General features: G+C 39.0%; 1 protein-coding gene across 6 annotated transcripts in view; it reads right to left on the reverse strand.

The window, feature by feature from the left end:
- The window catches only part of SPOCK3 (SPARC/osteonectin, cwcv and kazal like domains proteoglycan 3), a 585,918-nt gene that overhangs the window by 188,748 nt on the left and 381,832 nt on the right, over positions 1–15,338 (reverse strand). For 5 of the 6 annotated variants that reach the window (XM_046940442.1, XM_046940441.1, XM_046940440.1 and 2 more), the window contains one exon: positions 5,682–5,914. In XM_046940442.1, coding sequence (XP_046796398.1) covers positions 5,682–5,807 — 126 coding nt within the window. In that variant the 5' untranslated portion in view covers positions 5,808–5,914. The remainder of the gene's footprint in view (positions 1–5,681; positions 5,915–15,338) is intronic. The other variant, XM_046940444.1, reaches the window with a different exon arrangement.

Consider the following 15,338-nt stretch of genomic DNA (forward strand, 5'->3'; position numbering starts at 1 on the left):
AATGCTGAATGAAATTATGGAAACATTATAGAGCAATACAGACTTCTATATATACAGACTTCTATACAGACTTCTATCTTCTATGAGATCCTAAATATTAAGCAAAAAAGAGTTCTTAACAATCCAGTGAGTAGTAGTAAAATGACATAACCTCAGTCTTCCTAATCCCTTCCTACACATTTCCACAGGGCTGAAAAAACTTCTACCTTGCCTTGAGTTAAAATAACATTCTAGTATAAATTCTATTGCATTGTGAAATGTATTTGTGATAAATCAGACTTATCTGATTTAACAGTCTATGGTGTAGTGGAGCATTTATCTTTAGAAGAGTATCCCCTAAAATGCAATAGCAAATCTGACTCTGTATAAAGTGATTGAAATATTTTATCTTAGTCCAGATATTACTAATTCTGTATCTGTAGCTGACTTGTTTTGTGAATCACCTTACTAATACACTACAGAGAGCCCACAAAGAAAAAAAAATACAGAGCTGTCAAACTCTTCTGATAATTGGTACACTTACAGAGCTCCCAACTGTTAGATGACTGTTAGATACATGAAATTCCACTACAAAGAACTGGTTTCTTCAAAATGATTTGCTGGATTCTTTAGGCTTATATTATTGTTACAGCTTTAAGTCTTTGTATGCTGCTGGAGACTTTGTTTCTGAAGAGGACACTGTGCAATGCCCTTGAAATATTAAACAAGGTGGGTTATTACGATCACATTAGCATTTATATACACCAGTCAACAGAACAGTTTTACGTATACATCCTTACATTTCATATCTAACAATGAAAAATCAAACTAGAAAAAGGATCCTACTCTGCATCTTCTGTGTTTGACAGTGTTGAACAAAACCAGAAGCTTATAGCAGAATTTGGTAAGACAATCCACAGACTGCTTTTTCATTTTATATATCACAGGGTTTTGAGTTCAAAGAACCTCCTGTCGTGATTGTTACATAGCACTGTTGATAAGCTTCTTTGCTAAGCAAATAAGTCTCTATCAAGCTTGATGAAAAGCACCTAGTCATTATTCTGAACTGTATTTATTAAAATCTTCATTTTCAACATTAGTGTTGCTGTTGCCTTGGCCTGCGTAACACTATAATGTGTTGGGAAGCGCAGCAACAATGGCAGAGCAGCAAAGTCCTAGGCTACAGTTGTAACCAGTGAGATACCTTCACCTCCATGGCCAACAGTTAAATGAGGTCTGGGAAGGGGTGGATCCTGGCTACAACCTTCCAGTCACTCAGCTGCATTGCGTGCATGTGAGCTCTTGTGGGATGGCCCTGCCTCCACACCAGGTGCTCAATCACTGGTTCAGTCCGTGTCAGCATTTCCGCTACAGCCTTTCTCTGTAAAGTCTCCTACTGCTGGTCATTTCCACTGCTTTGAGCTTCCCTTTTCTCTTCTGTAGAGCCTGCCTACCTTGCAGCTCTCCGCTTCCAGACAGGTACTGCTACCACTATGAAGACCTCAAGAAGATGCTGATTTGCTTAGTTTCCCCTTTTGCAGGGCAAAATCCTGAAATCAGCAAACATAAAGAAAAATTGGAACTGTCTCTTCTCTATCCTAAGTCTCAGATAATAATAATGTTATGCACTGACTTAATTCAGGGAGATCATTCCAGGACAGAACAACATACTGATTTTCTTTGTATTTGCAAGAGGAGCACTGTGATAAACAAAGTACTGGCTCTTCTTCCATGCTTTAAGTTAGTGCATTCTCCCAGTACTACAGGCAGTTTTTATACATGCTTTAAATGAGCCACTCAGCATCATTAGCAGGATGTGTCCAGCACCCAGGTGCCACTGGGTACCAGGATACCAGCAAAGGAGAAGGGCTCAACAGGATGCTCACAGGCAAAAGCAGCACACAAGCTGGGGCTCCCACTGTGCCAACCCGGGCTCCCCATGCCCTCAGTGAGCATGAGAGTTCTGCATCCATCCCTAGGCAGGCTCACACATCTGCAGTCAGGCTATAAAAAACAAGCTTCACATAATTAATCCATTTCTTCAAACAACTCCTTAAGAATATACTTCAGTGATTATGAAAATGTCAGCTAAGAATACAAAAATGAAAAATACATTATTTTCATAATTCGTTCCTTGATAAACTGTTGTTTCCTGTTCATTTGTTGTAAGTTAACTGTTTTTGTTGTGTTTGGGATCACTTACTTACTTAACTTTGAGAGCAATGGACTGATGATTAGCTGTTTAAAAAGTAATTTGAATGTCATTACTGTAAGTCAAAATTAAAAATTGTGGTAGATTTTAGTACGCACAATCTGGCCCAGATTCAGACTTCACTTATGCAGCCATCAACATGCAACAAATCTGACTGAATGGATTAGTCCAGAGTCGTACTAAAGACAGAACTGAATCTCACTCTCCACAGCTGAAATGGTACATTATATGTGCTCCCAGCAGCATTTACAGAAAAAGATAAAGCAGTTCTTAATTGAATAAAATTAGGTATGTTATGCAATAATCAACTATAATCGTTTTTTATTTCAACTTCTCATACAGTGTTTTTATTGTTGAAATCTCAAGTACATTTTCATCATCAGGAATCACCAAGACATTTTAAAAGCTTTGCAAGTAATTGCCATTCTATAGTATTCTGCATGCTTTGCCTGAAGAGCATATTTTTTTCCCCCTGATCTACACTAAATTCCATGAAATGAAGGAAATTGTACAACATTATTTCCCTTATGAATTATCATATTTCCTGTGATTAAATTTTGGGTAGTTATAACATTATCTGTTTCTTCTGACGAGTACAATTACTGTTGGCATGAGCACCCAAATTGTATTCTGCTTTCTGAAGAAGCAGGTCGTTATGATCAGTGAAGTCTCCAGCAAAAGGAAAGCATAGAAGTACTTGATAAGTTTGGACTTAACTCTTAGCACCTGTCAGAAAAAATGCAGGTGACCACAAATCACAGCTGGAAAAGAACTGCACAAAAAAACCCAGAAATCAGCAGGAAGAGACACTATAGACTGACAAGTGTAAAGAGACTTTCAGACATCGATGTATATGATCTGAACTACAAACACCACAAATAAACAAGTAAAAAATGCTCCAGATGGACATTCTGGTCCACAGTTAAGGTAATATCTACATGCATTCTGTACCTTTAAGGGATGCCATTTTCTATGTTCATGTCTGTTTTACAAGCTCTCTTAAAAGAAACATATAGTTCATAATTGTCCAATTCTTTTCCTCACCCAGCCTACGGAGTATTAGATTTAATACATCTGAACAAGGTAATACATTTACATTCTCTTGTGGGCTCCACAATGTGGTCCTGGTAACACAATGAGGACCAACCCACATCCCTATTGTTCAAGTTGCATGAACTCTGTCCATACTACACATTGTCTAGAGTGCACAGTGACAATGACTATTCTGTAAATATATAGAGGCAGCATACAGTGTGTTCTGTGCTCAAATCTCTTCTACACTGGGCAGCTAACACATTTTGTGTGCCCACACCACATTCAACTCAGCTTTTTTAAATCACTCATGACCTCAGCGCAACCTGATTTCTGATTTGAATCTTCCCACTGTTGCTGCTTGTCTAGAAAAAGCTCAGCAGGGATGGCAGTGAGCAGTCAGCAAATGGATCCTGTCTTCTTGGAAGTGCTCCTAGGCTTAAGAGAATCTCTGTACAAAGTGCTTTTACTTTTCTAGAACCTTAGAAATGGACTTACTCATTCAGCAATGAGACTGGTAAGAAGGAATCAAATTTCTGAGGCTGCTGTGGAAATGAACCATTTTGAAACTCTTAATTTGAGTTTATTTACCAGCATAGGATACCTGTTTCCTACATAAAATATCCATTCACGACTGAATTACTTTCCTACAGTGCAAACTAATATATCAAATAGTGTAATTGGCTGCAATATCTAAGCACTCCTTAGATAAATGTCCCATTCCCAGCTCTGGGTGCCCCAGAACAATCAGGAACAGTTACTTAGTTCTCAGGTGAAATCCTGGCTCTGCTGAAGCCAGAGAAAGCCTTGCATTTCACTAAAATCAACTTTTCTTTACCTGTTGAGACTACTTGGCACATTCGGCACTTCCGTAGCTGATCTCTGAATTAGTTTATGAGTCTTGTGACATTTTCATGTCTTTAGTTAGTTGGTTGTTTCCTTTTTCTTGTAAAGTAAGAAAAAAAAAGCTACAAAATGCAAATCACACACACACACAAAAAACAAAACAAAACAAAAAAACCCACAGCAACCAAAATAAATAAATCAACACAGATCCAGAGTTAACCAGAATTAGGTGGTTCACAGAGATGTGTCTTGTCCCACTCGGTAGGTTTTGAGGGAGGTGAATGTTGCTCTTTCCCCTGAGCTGTGCCTCCCGGAGTCAGTAGGGCTCGCTGCTGTGATGGAGTCGTCAGAGACTCGGAGGAATAATACACATCACTTATGGAGAGCTTTCTTACCAACAACTAATACTCTACTCAGGGGTAAGATTGGCTAATTTCCTAATTACGATTAATAAGCCTTACAGGTAGGACAATATTAGGCAATGGCTACTACAAAGAGTAGAAGAATTGTAAAAAAGATAAAGAGAAAAGATAAAAAATGGGGAAAGAGAGGCAGACAGACAGATATATAAACACAGCAAAGCAAAGCAGTTCACTGTTGTTTGATCCAGGCATGTCTTGATTTCAGGTGCCCATCTTCTGTAGTGGTGGGTCCTGGAGGTTGAGTTAAGTAAGTGGATGATGACTAACGATGACAGTACAAACCCTTACTCATAGTCCAAAGCGGTCGGGCCTGCTCTTTTGGAGTGACAGCTTCTGGCTTCGGGATCTCAGCAGGAACTCCTTTGTTTCTGTCTTCCAGGCCTTGAAAATTTAAGTCAGCAGATAAGAGAAAGCAGGAAGACGCCAGCTTGTCCCTTGCCTTTGCTGGATACAGTGGTATCATCCCCCAATCGAGCTGCTTTTGTTTTCTCACAGCCCAAGACTTCAGACAATAAACCGCTCCTGGGACCTTCCATTCGAAGGCAAACAATCCCAAAGAGATGCTTTCAAACGCAAAATTGTCCACAAAGAGACGGTTGATTGCCTCATGTTGATTTAAGACACTCTTTACCAATCTCAGACAACATCATGTAGAAAAGAAAGATTTCCAAATACTTCCTGAATCCTCTGCATTATACTCCATCTTCATATTCATTGTTGACACCTAACAATTTAAATCTCTTCCTAGAAATGGCATGTCTGTACAGGACAGAAAATAAAATGAATGTATTTTTATTTTGTTTTATTCACAACAGTTTCAGGCTTTTACTGGAGCCATCATTGCAGAAGCACAGCCATTAACAACAGACCTCATATTTTTATTGTGAAGTCATTCATGCTTTAACTACAGACACAAGTCTTGCTACACAGATAGCAAAGATTGGCTTCCCTTTTCTCCTCCATGAAAGCATTTCACTAACTACTTTAAAGAACATAAACAAAATAAATAATAATAATAAACCACATACATCTGCACATATCAAAGACTGATTGAAGGACAAACGTCATATCGAACAAAAAATACCAAAATGTACTTTTAATCAAATGCATAGTAGAAGACAGTGCAGGAAGAAGGTGAGTGGTAATGGAAAAGAACAATATACAACAAGAAATACAGGGAAGTTCCTTACATGTTCACTTTGCCTCTTTGATGAATCACGTATGCCATTCTGTGTCTGGAAAAGATGAGAAGTTTCAGGAGACCTTTGAAAAATGCAGAGGGAGTTTCTGGGAGAAGAATAGTGGCTCTGGAACATGGAGATAAATCCAGGGACATCTACAAAAAAGTTTCCATCCTGCTCCTGGACAAATCAGAAGGATTTCTGCTTTCAAAGGCCATAGAACTCATATTTCTGTTTGCTGCCTAGGAAACATGGATGAAGGTTAGCCATGAGAAACTTGTACATAAGAAGAGAAACAGGAACTGGTAAATTTCAAATTAGGGAATGCTTAAAAGAAGCACTGTCATTCAACACAAATACAAGTGTAAGCACTATCACAAGAAACAAAGTTATTTCTTTTAATACAAGTATCTTTGAAAGAATGTAAAATACTCTAAGGAAATGTGATCAAAATTCTACAGTGTAAAGGAAATCTTTTAAAGGAGAGTGCAAAGGGAATTGGAGATAACTGGAACTCAGCCAGGCTGAAGCTAAAAAGAAATAGGGCAGCAGAGACCAATTTTATCAAGTAATATTGAATAATCAAGAGTAGAAGCAATGAAAAATTTTGTAAAACTTCAACGGTCTGAAAATGGAAAGGAATTAGAGGTCCCCATGTGAATCAGAATCAAGCTGAAGAAAGTAAGAGACTGTTATAAGAGAGGGAGATAAACACACAGCAATCTCGTTGCATTAAGACCTTGGATTCTATTTTGCATCCCTATTTCTCTAAGAGATAGTACATTAAGTGGCTGTGGCTTTCCCACCTTCCAAGCAGCACTTCTGTCATAAGTTTAGATTAAGTGTTCTTGAATATGTTTTAAGATCTGTAGTCTTAGAATCTTTCTTCTGTACATAATACAATTCCTTTTCTTGCTGTGCTTGTTTGTCAACATCAAAATATTTTCCTTAAAGATCTGAAGTTGCCTCCCTATTTGCATCCAGCATGTGTCGGACCACACACCCCAGGAAGCCTGATTCATGTCTCACACTCATCATTTGGTCCACTTTATGTTTAAAATAAAAAGTACTATAAGATCCCATGAAGAAACATTTGTTCACCGAGACAGTTTTTGCCTCATTTATATGCTTCCCATTGTTTTGAAAATGGAAAAGATAGAGCAGTAACACTTCCACTGTATATTTCCATACGTACCTCCGCTCCCTTAGGAATACAATCGCCCAGATTCCCTTCAGCAAAAGACTGAGCCTATGTGTCACATCCGTGTGCTTGCTTTCTATAAATTGATATTCCACTTGCTTTGGCACACAATTCCAAATAAATGAAGGATTTTATATCTTTCCTAGATTGTGTTGCAGACTGTAGCAGTAGCAAGCAACAATACCTTCTAACGGCTAAATAGTAGTCCTTCACAGATTTCTCTTAATATTTTCTAGGTATTTATTAAGCAAAATAAATAGAGGAAAACATGTACAATATTTAACAACAGTCCTTCAGGAGTGCAGGCAATCATTGTCTTGATTTGGAGTGGTGTCTTATTTGCTTTCTAAGGATTTTTTTTTTTCTGTTTATTTCTGTATAGTTATTCCAGCAAGGGCAAAGTCTAAGGAGAGGATTTTGCAAGATTTGTGGTGGTCCAAAGTCCCAGTGTCAATTGTCATAGCCTTAAGAGATTTATAGTAATCAGAAATTAGATGCAACTCTATATAGGAAGCTGCAACTTAGAATTATCCAATATGGCATTTGTGCTGCAATTTTTCGAAATCTTTAAGACATAGAATCATAGAATCATAGAGTTGCTCAGGTTGGAAAAGACCTTAAAGATCATCAAGTCCAACCACAACCTAACCATACTACCTTAACTCTAACAACCCTCTGCTAAATCATGGCCCTGAGCACCACATCCAAACGGTTTTTAAACACATCGAGGGATGGTGACTCCACCACCTCCCTGGGGAGCCTATTCCAGTGCTTAACAACCTTTTGTGTAAAGAAGTTTTTCCTGATATCCAACCTAAACTTACCCTGGCTCAACTTAAGGCCATTTCCCCTCATCCTGTCACGCAGCTCCCTCAGGATAAAGATGAGGACTTTGATATTCTCACCTGAGAAGCAGGGTGAGCAGGATGCATCAAATGTGTTAAAACAAACAAGCAAACAAACAAACAAAAAAAACTGTTTAGTTGATAAAATATTAATTATGGTTCTGAAAATGCTCATTACTGAATCTGAAGATCTACTCAATAGAAATTGCTGTTCAGAAATGACAAGCAGCACAGATAAGTAGGACCAGCAATACATGTTTTCTTGCAAAACCTCCCTAGCACACAGCTTGGACAGCAAGTTCAGAAGGCAAATGATAAGTAGAAAACTAAATTTCGAAGAAGTAATGGCATATTCTTAAGCTGATGCTGCACAGAATATGGTGTAAAGCAAGACTGTGATAAACGAGCTCTGAGACTGTGTTTTTTCTTTTTACTTCTCCGTTTCCTTGACTAAAAGTTCTAGGTGTCTTCAAAGCAAACAGTCAGTATACATAAATAAGTAGAGTCACTGAGATTTAGCTGCTTCCAGATCCTCTGCTAAGCATATTGTCACTATTGCAATAGCAGGGTAGCAAAAGCACACCTGGTGAATTTGTCATTGCTTTAGCAGGAAATCCAAAAGAATTCCCTTTACCAATAATATGCCCCTACATCATCCTTAAAAACATGGGGATCCTTTTAGTAAAGAACTGTTGCTAAAGAACACAGGAAAAGCTGATCTTACTGAAATTCACCCCTGAAAACATCCTCGCCTTACAACCCTGAGGCAAATGGAGGGGCACACAACCTAACCCAGCTGCCCAAGAGCAGCTCTGCAGGGGCTGGAGCTATGCACGACATTAACAATTCTATCAAGATTTAGTACCTATTATTAATAAAAAATATTAATTCACCATAGAATCCTATTGCTTTCTGTACTATAAAAGTTAGCTATCATCATCCTGACCTGGTTAGATGACCACCCAGCCCTAAAGATAAAACTACTAAAAATGCAAATAGAGGGTTGGAGATTGAGATAAAGAAATGGCAGATTTATTAAGCAATTACTATATATTTTGCCTTTAGATGACTAAAGAGGATTGATGGACTGCTGCATACCATATTCCATGGTATAATACATCTAGCAATTCAAGTGCAGAGATAGCGGTGGAAGTGGGTCTGAAAAGATTAGTCACATATTAAAATAGACATAGTACTACGTCTAGCTATACACTGCTAAGAGACTGAAAGGAAATGAAGACAGAAATGAAGAAAGTTTTTGACAGAAGTAAAAAGATTAAAATATTAGAATATCAGAACTATTCATGAAATAGGCACAGGGAAGACCAGTCACCTCACCCAGACTGACAAAACTATCATGACAATCTCTCAAATCAGAACCAGGAAAACAAAATCAAACTTTTTGGAGAGTGAGGCTCCTTGCACTGCCTGAAATAGCACAATAAAGTGTGTATTTGCAATATAGGTGATAAAGGCATGCAAAAAAACAGAAGCCTCCATGGGCCAGCATGGTGTATGCTAACTTACTAGCTACTCAGGCAGATATGATACATCCACTGACCTCTAGCCTGTTATACCAAAACTTTTTGCTTATGAAAGCCCTATGACTAGAGAGCAAACACATTCATACCATATATTGCCTTAAAAGGGAAGCAGAAACGAGGAAAGCCCTTAGCTAGATTTTCTTTTGCCTTGAACTGTCAGTATTGATTTTGCCATCCTGTTACTTTCATTGTGAAGTAAATGGAGGTTAGGGGCATTTTAATAGTAGAAGATCAGGTCATGTAAATTAAGATTTTCTTTGTCAGAAAATAATGCCTTTTCCACTAATGGCAGAAGATAGCCTTTTGAGAGAGTGTTCTTAGAAGAATAATGGCATTTTCACTCTACACAAATAAGTTCAGTGTGTCTGTAAAGTAGTTGAGAACCACTGAAGGACAACAGATTGCTATTATGCAGCACACAGTTATTGTCAAGTTAATTTAATACCAGCTCTCAGCATATAGGATGTATGAAAAACATCACAGTGAGTGATGGTCTTGAAAAATATGCTTTGACAGTGACTCAACATGGATGTAAGTGATAAAGATCTCTTAACTAGCTTAATGGGGATCTTTTTAAGATGTTACAATGCAGCAAGCATGTAAAAATACCATACACCTCGTTTTTTCAGAATAATTTGTTAAGAGCCTACCCTGAAGATCACCTAACAAAAAATAAGGTAAGAAGCAAGCAAAATGAAGAATCTCAGGTCAAATACACACTTGTGAGAGCACAACAGCAGAGCTGAGGTGAATAGAAGCCACTGTCTGGACTGTGGGATGACCCATGCATCTACCTGAGGAAGCAAAGGAGGCGTTCTGCTGATCTCCTGAAGTGTTCAGAATAGGGAATATGAGGTTTTCTGTGAAACACAGGGATTCTGCAATGACCAATCTCTTGTGCTCCCAGACAGGGAGGTGAAGGATGAGCAGATATGAATTAAGAAGGGAGACACAGGATGACCAATGAATGAGAATGACAAGACTTACTTCCCCTTGGATGCTAAGCACAAGTGAGTTGGGGGTCTGAGTCAAGGTCTAAACCCTGCTCTGTTCCAGGGACTGTCCTCCCAGGGTTTGATGGATCATCAGGGCTCTGCACAGAGCCACACCATATCTGCCAAAGATGGGTTTATAGGATCAAGAAAATTTCTTAGAGAACACATATTTAAAAACCAAAGCAAAAGAAGAATATGAAATCCCACATCTTGATGCTTGTGCTATAATTATATTTAAAGTTCAATACCTTTATATTAAATGATTGTCAGAGTAAGGCAAGTTGTATTTCAAATGCATTGAATGCATTGGAAAGGTTTTACGTTTCACATCCTTTCAGAGAAATGTTCCTGGATTTATTTTAGCCTATTAGGGAACGGGGACAACTGCTAGGCAAGAAACAGGATTCACATAAGAAGCAGAGAGAAGACGGCGTGAGCAAGATGGCATTACCACAGTAAGCAGTGGAGTAAGTAGATTTTAGTAAGAAGAGGATTAGAACAAGGAATAAACTGGGTGAGAAGGATCAGAACTTCCTGGCTGCACAGTTTCTTCCAGAAACCCTACTGAACAAGGTCAGTATTTTCAAGTCAAGACGCTTGCACAAATGCATGAAAATCAAACCTTCCAATACCTTGTTTTGAACTAATTTACGCATGCTGTTAACTATACAGATGGACCCGCCATCTATCAAGCCTTGCATTATTATCAGGGTTAGGATATGTGTAATGAACAAAGACAAGGGCATTCACAAGACAGAAGCAACTCCTATGAACACAGGAATTAAATGGCATCATGCAGAGCTGGATTCTGCTGCTGCATCTGATGCAGGACACATCTGCTTAGCATGATGCGGCACTGTGCACAGACACTTAAGCTGGATGACATCAAGCTCCACTGAAGCTAAACAGAACAGTTCCTTGTGAGCCAAAGTGGGAATGTCATACTAATGCAGATCTGCTGGCTTAGGTATTTAAGCGACTGGAGACGTAACTGTAGAGCAGTGCTCTAATGTGAAGTGTAAAACATCTCTGATGTAATGCTTGATTAGTCCTTTAAATTAAACTCCATGATCAATTAGCATTACATATATAATACAAACATTCATCCTGAGACTGTGGAGTCTGAGTTGCAGAGTCACAACTGTGACCAAAGCTCACTAGAGTTGTGTTTTCAATGCATGAAGTTTGCCATGCTAACTACTGGAAAGAAGAATAAATAAAAAGCCAGAAGCTGCTTCAGGGGGAGATAATCCTGATACTGTCCAGCATCCCAGGTATTCTATCTGTAAAATGAAACTAAAGAAAAAATACCCCTTTTCTCAGACTTGTGAAAATTACAGTTCGAGCACCTGGATATGACAATGAAGGTTTACAGAACAGCCTACAGAGGAAGTGTTCTTGTATTTGTAGTAGTGCTAGAACAATGAGCAGTGGGTAAAGCTGAGCACCTTACACTGTGCTTGAAGATTAAAGGTTGCAAGTACTGGATGTGGGTCTTGCGCTTTTTGCACATAGAAAAAGCAGTAACCAGGTTAACTTCGTTGCAACTTGCATCCTCAAAATAGCAATGTTGAAAAGATCCTGGCATCAACCTCTTTTGAGTATTTCACTTGGCAATCCCAGTCATAACGTTAAATTCTTATAAGAAGACTCCAAGTTAGGCTTTGACAAATGCAGAAGAGCCAGTCTGCTTCATTACACATTTTTATCATACTCTTTTCCTCACTCTATACCTTTGGATTTCCAAAAGAGGAGAGAGATTTCCCCTTAAGTCCAAAACAGGTCAATAACCCAGATATATAAAAGTATCAGTGCAAGCTTCCCCTTCTAGGAAAGTTCTGTCAGAAGAGGCTCTGATTACAAAGATCCAGCTTCCACATTACTAGGCCTGAGGAAGTTTTACCACCGCTGCCTGAGAGAGCATTCATATTACCACAACTTCATGTTTGTTTTAACTTGCTTGGAAGCAAGTTAAAAAGACTTTTTATCAAACTTTCAGTCCAATAGATTCCTACTACAAAGAGACAACCAACACGATTATGACAAGACAGTTGGGTGAGCTTATGGCCCATCAGTCAATTATAATGTTAGGATTCCCTTACTCCCTGACAGATGATTCTGCTTTTGCAATCAGCTTAATCACATGAAAATTATAACCTCATCACCCATCAGTATCAATTGTGCATGGTGCCAGATCAGTCTGAAGAAATAATTAGTTTCTGTGCGGCTGTACTGGGATTCCCCAGATTGAGCACATTAAATGGAAAGTATGTACATGTGTGCAAAAACAAATGATATAAAATCATAAACATTTGGGAGTTGAAGTGTACAATAACTAGAAATAATTGAGCAGTGTTATATATCCAGATATTTTAATTACCCTCCTGGCAATCTATCAATCACAGAAAATGTATGCTTCCTCCTCATTATTTCACAGGAAGATGAAGAAGGAAAAAAAAACCTTTTTTTCCCCCTCCTTCTCCCTCTTTCCCCCAAGGAAAATCTTGTCTGATAAAATTTACTTCAGGAAATGAAATTGGCTTTTAGGCCTAGAATTACAGCAGAGAAACCTGTATAGATTCCCACAGGAATGTCTTGCTTGGGTGACAGCTCTGTCCACTAAAACACGATGTAAACAACAAAGAACACCACACTCTGTTCATCTGCTCCCTGACAAGTCTGGAGTAGGAAGGAGAGTCACCATCATCAGCATTGAAAGGAGCACACCTAGAGCACAGGTTCTGGAAAGGATCTGGGAGGGATCCTGTTTAATTTAGGTAGTTTGGGTGCAAGGTGACAGCTGAATGGGGGCTTTCTAAACAGCAATATGGGCTGGAAAATGGTCTGTTTAAGTTTCATTTTAATGTTCAGGTCCTTCTACATAACTCAAGACTTTTAGATGCCTATGCATTATTGAGAGATAGTGAGACAGAAGTCTAGAGTCACCAAGGTCGTTTTTCCTTTATTGTTCTTTACATTGCTCAGTGTGAAATTATTTTTGCCAAGTACCACTGAGAGAAATTTTTATAGCAGAGTTCATATTGACATTATGTGAGGAAAAATACAATGTTACATGAGTTTTATGATCCCAGCAGAAAGAGAAGTTAAGTATTCTTCTGGACCCTTGCAGCCATCTAAGCTGAATAAAAATATTAAATTCAGTGGTTAGTTTACAGTGTCTCTCACTTCTTCTCTGCATACATAATCTCTTTTTTGAGAAGCAATAGGAGTGATTTCCTTTTTTCTACACGTCTTTTGTTCATTATTTTTTGGCTATACTAAGGAAAAAAGGATTTATAAACTGCAGTTGTTCTTTGAAGTATAAGCATGTTAATTACACAAGCAAAAATACAAAAATCACACAATTTAGATTTTTTTAAAACACACACAAAAACACACTTTTTTCTTTATAGCAGCTTCCTTACCTGCATTCTGAGCACGTAACAGCAGTCCATTGCTGCCTACAGACTTTATCTTAAATAGTATGTAAACGTTGGTAGTGCACACTTTGGAATTTAAACCAGGATGTGCACCTAGCAAGTGGCAGTACAGCATGACTGCAAACCTGTGCAGGCCTCACCACTGTTCTGAGATGCCACTTAAGTGCTAGAGCCCTGCTACTGCTAACTGTGGAATTGTGAGGGTGCAGACTAATAAAAGATGTATAATATATTTCTTTTCTTTTCTTACTCCATTTGCTGTTGGAGAGAAACTACTGCATTGAAATGTTAGCTCTAAAGTAGAGTAAATAAGTGGGACATCCACTGTGTTAAGTATCAAGCATTTCCTACTTTAGTAGCTAGTGGTACAACTCTTAGGAGAAAGGAAGAAGTATCAGATCTTCCTCCTAAAACTGAATGCATAACAGAAAGCAAACTGTGCTCTGCAACTATCCACAGGCTTGTGGAGTCAAGAAAAACCAAAGATCCAGCATAACTAGTTCTGAACTCAGTGCAGAAAGTGAGGTCTGCTCAGGTAAAATTTATTAGGTATGAAAAAGGGTGTGGACAGAGACAATAGGGAAGGGAAGAAGGCAAACTGGTCAGCTACCTGCCCAATTAAAATCTTCCCATCTTTCCATTGGAACCCAGCAATTTCATTCAGTTTACCACCAGATAATTTTCCACAGAAAACAGATATCCTCCTTTTCCTCTGCAAGTCCCTCAGCAGCTGCAGGCTCCCTCCTGGGAGCTGAAGGAGGATGCCTGCTCAACAGCAGATCCCTAAGACACTCACCCCAGGAGCAACCTGTGACCAAATAAATGAGCTGCACAAGACTCATTGGCATTGCCTTTATAGTAAGTCAAAGTCATCACAAGTTAACATACTTTCAGATGGAGGCAATCGCACATCAACATGTTTCAGCCACACCAAGAAGGAGACAAGACAACAGCTGATGTCTGTATGGTGCGAAATTAAGATGGCTTGGATGTACAGACAAATTTGGTAGACCCCTCATGCATTTAAGTGTCTTGCAGTGCTGACAGGCAGAAACACAACTGTTGCTATCCGTAACAGCAGGCCACACGCAGACAAGACCCTCTGGCAGCTCCTGAGCACTTGACTGTCGCACGGATGTGGCTCCCCAGCAGCATGACAGCTAGCAGACAGGTTGTGCTGGGAGGTGAGAAGCAGTATGTCCACTGCTAATGCGTTAAATATATCCTAAGGCTTAATGCTTTCCATTTAGAGATGCTACAGGAGCTCCAGCAACCTACTGCAGCTGCCAGGTGGTCACAGAATTCTCCCTCCTAATGTGCTAGATGTGAAGGGGAGGGCAGCATCAATTTCTTCAGCTTCTATTGTTGCTTTGAGCAAAGCCTTCTGTAGATTAGCACAGTGAAATAAGGAACAATTTCACTCTGCAATTGCAGGACGTAATTTAAATGCATGTCCTACCACTGAGAATAAATTATCTGGAAAAGTGACTGGAGGTCATAGAATTATAGAATCATAGAATCACAAGGTTGGAAACGACCTACAAGATTATCTAGTCCAAAAATCCTGTCATTACCATTGCTACCACAAGCCACTAAACCATATCTCGTAGCTCCTCATCCAGATGCCTCTTGAACACTGCC

Source organism: Gallus gallus, chromosome 4, assembly GCF_016699485.2.
Source record: "Gallus gallus isolate bGalGal1 chromosome 4, bGalGal1.mat.broiler.GRCg7b, whole genome shotgun sequence".
Taxonomy (NCBI): Eukaryota; Metazoa; Chordata; class Aves; order Galliformes; family Phasianidae; genus Gallus; species Gallus gallus.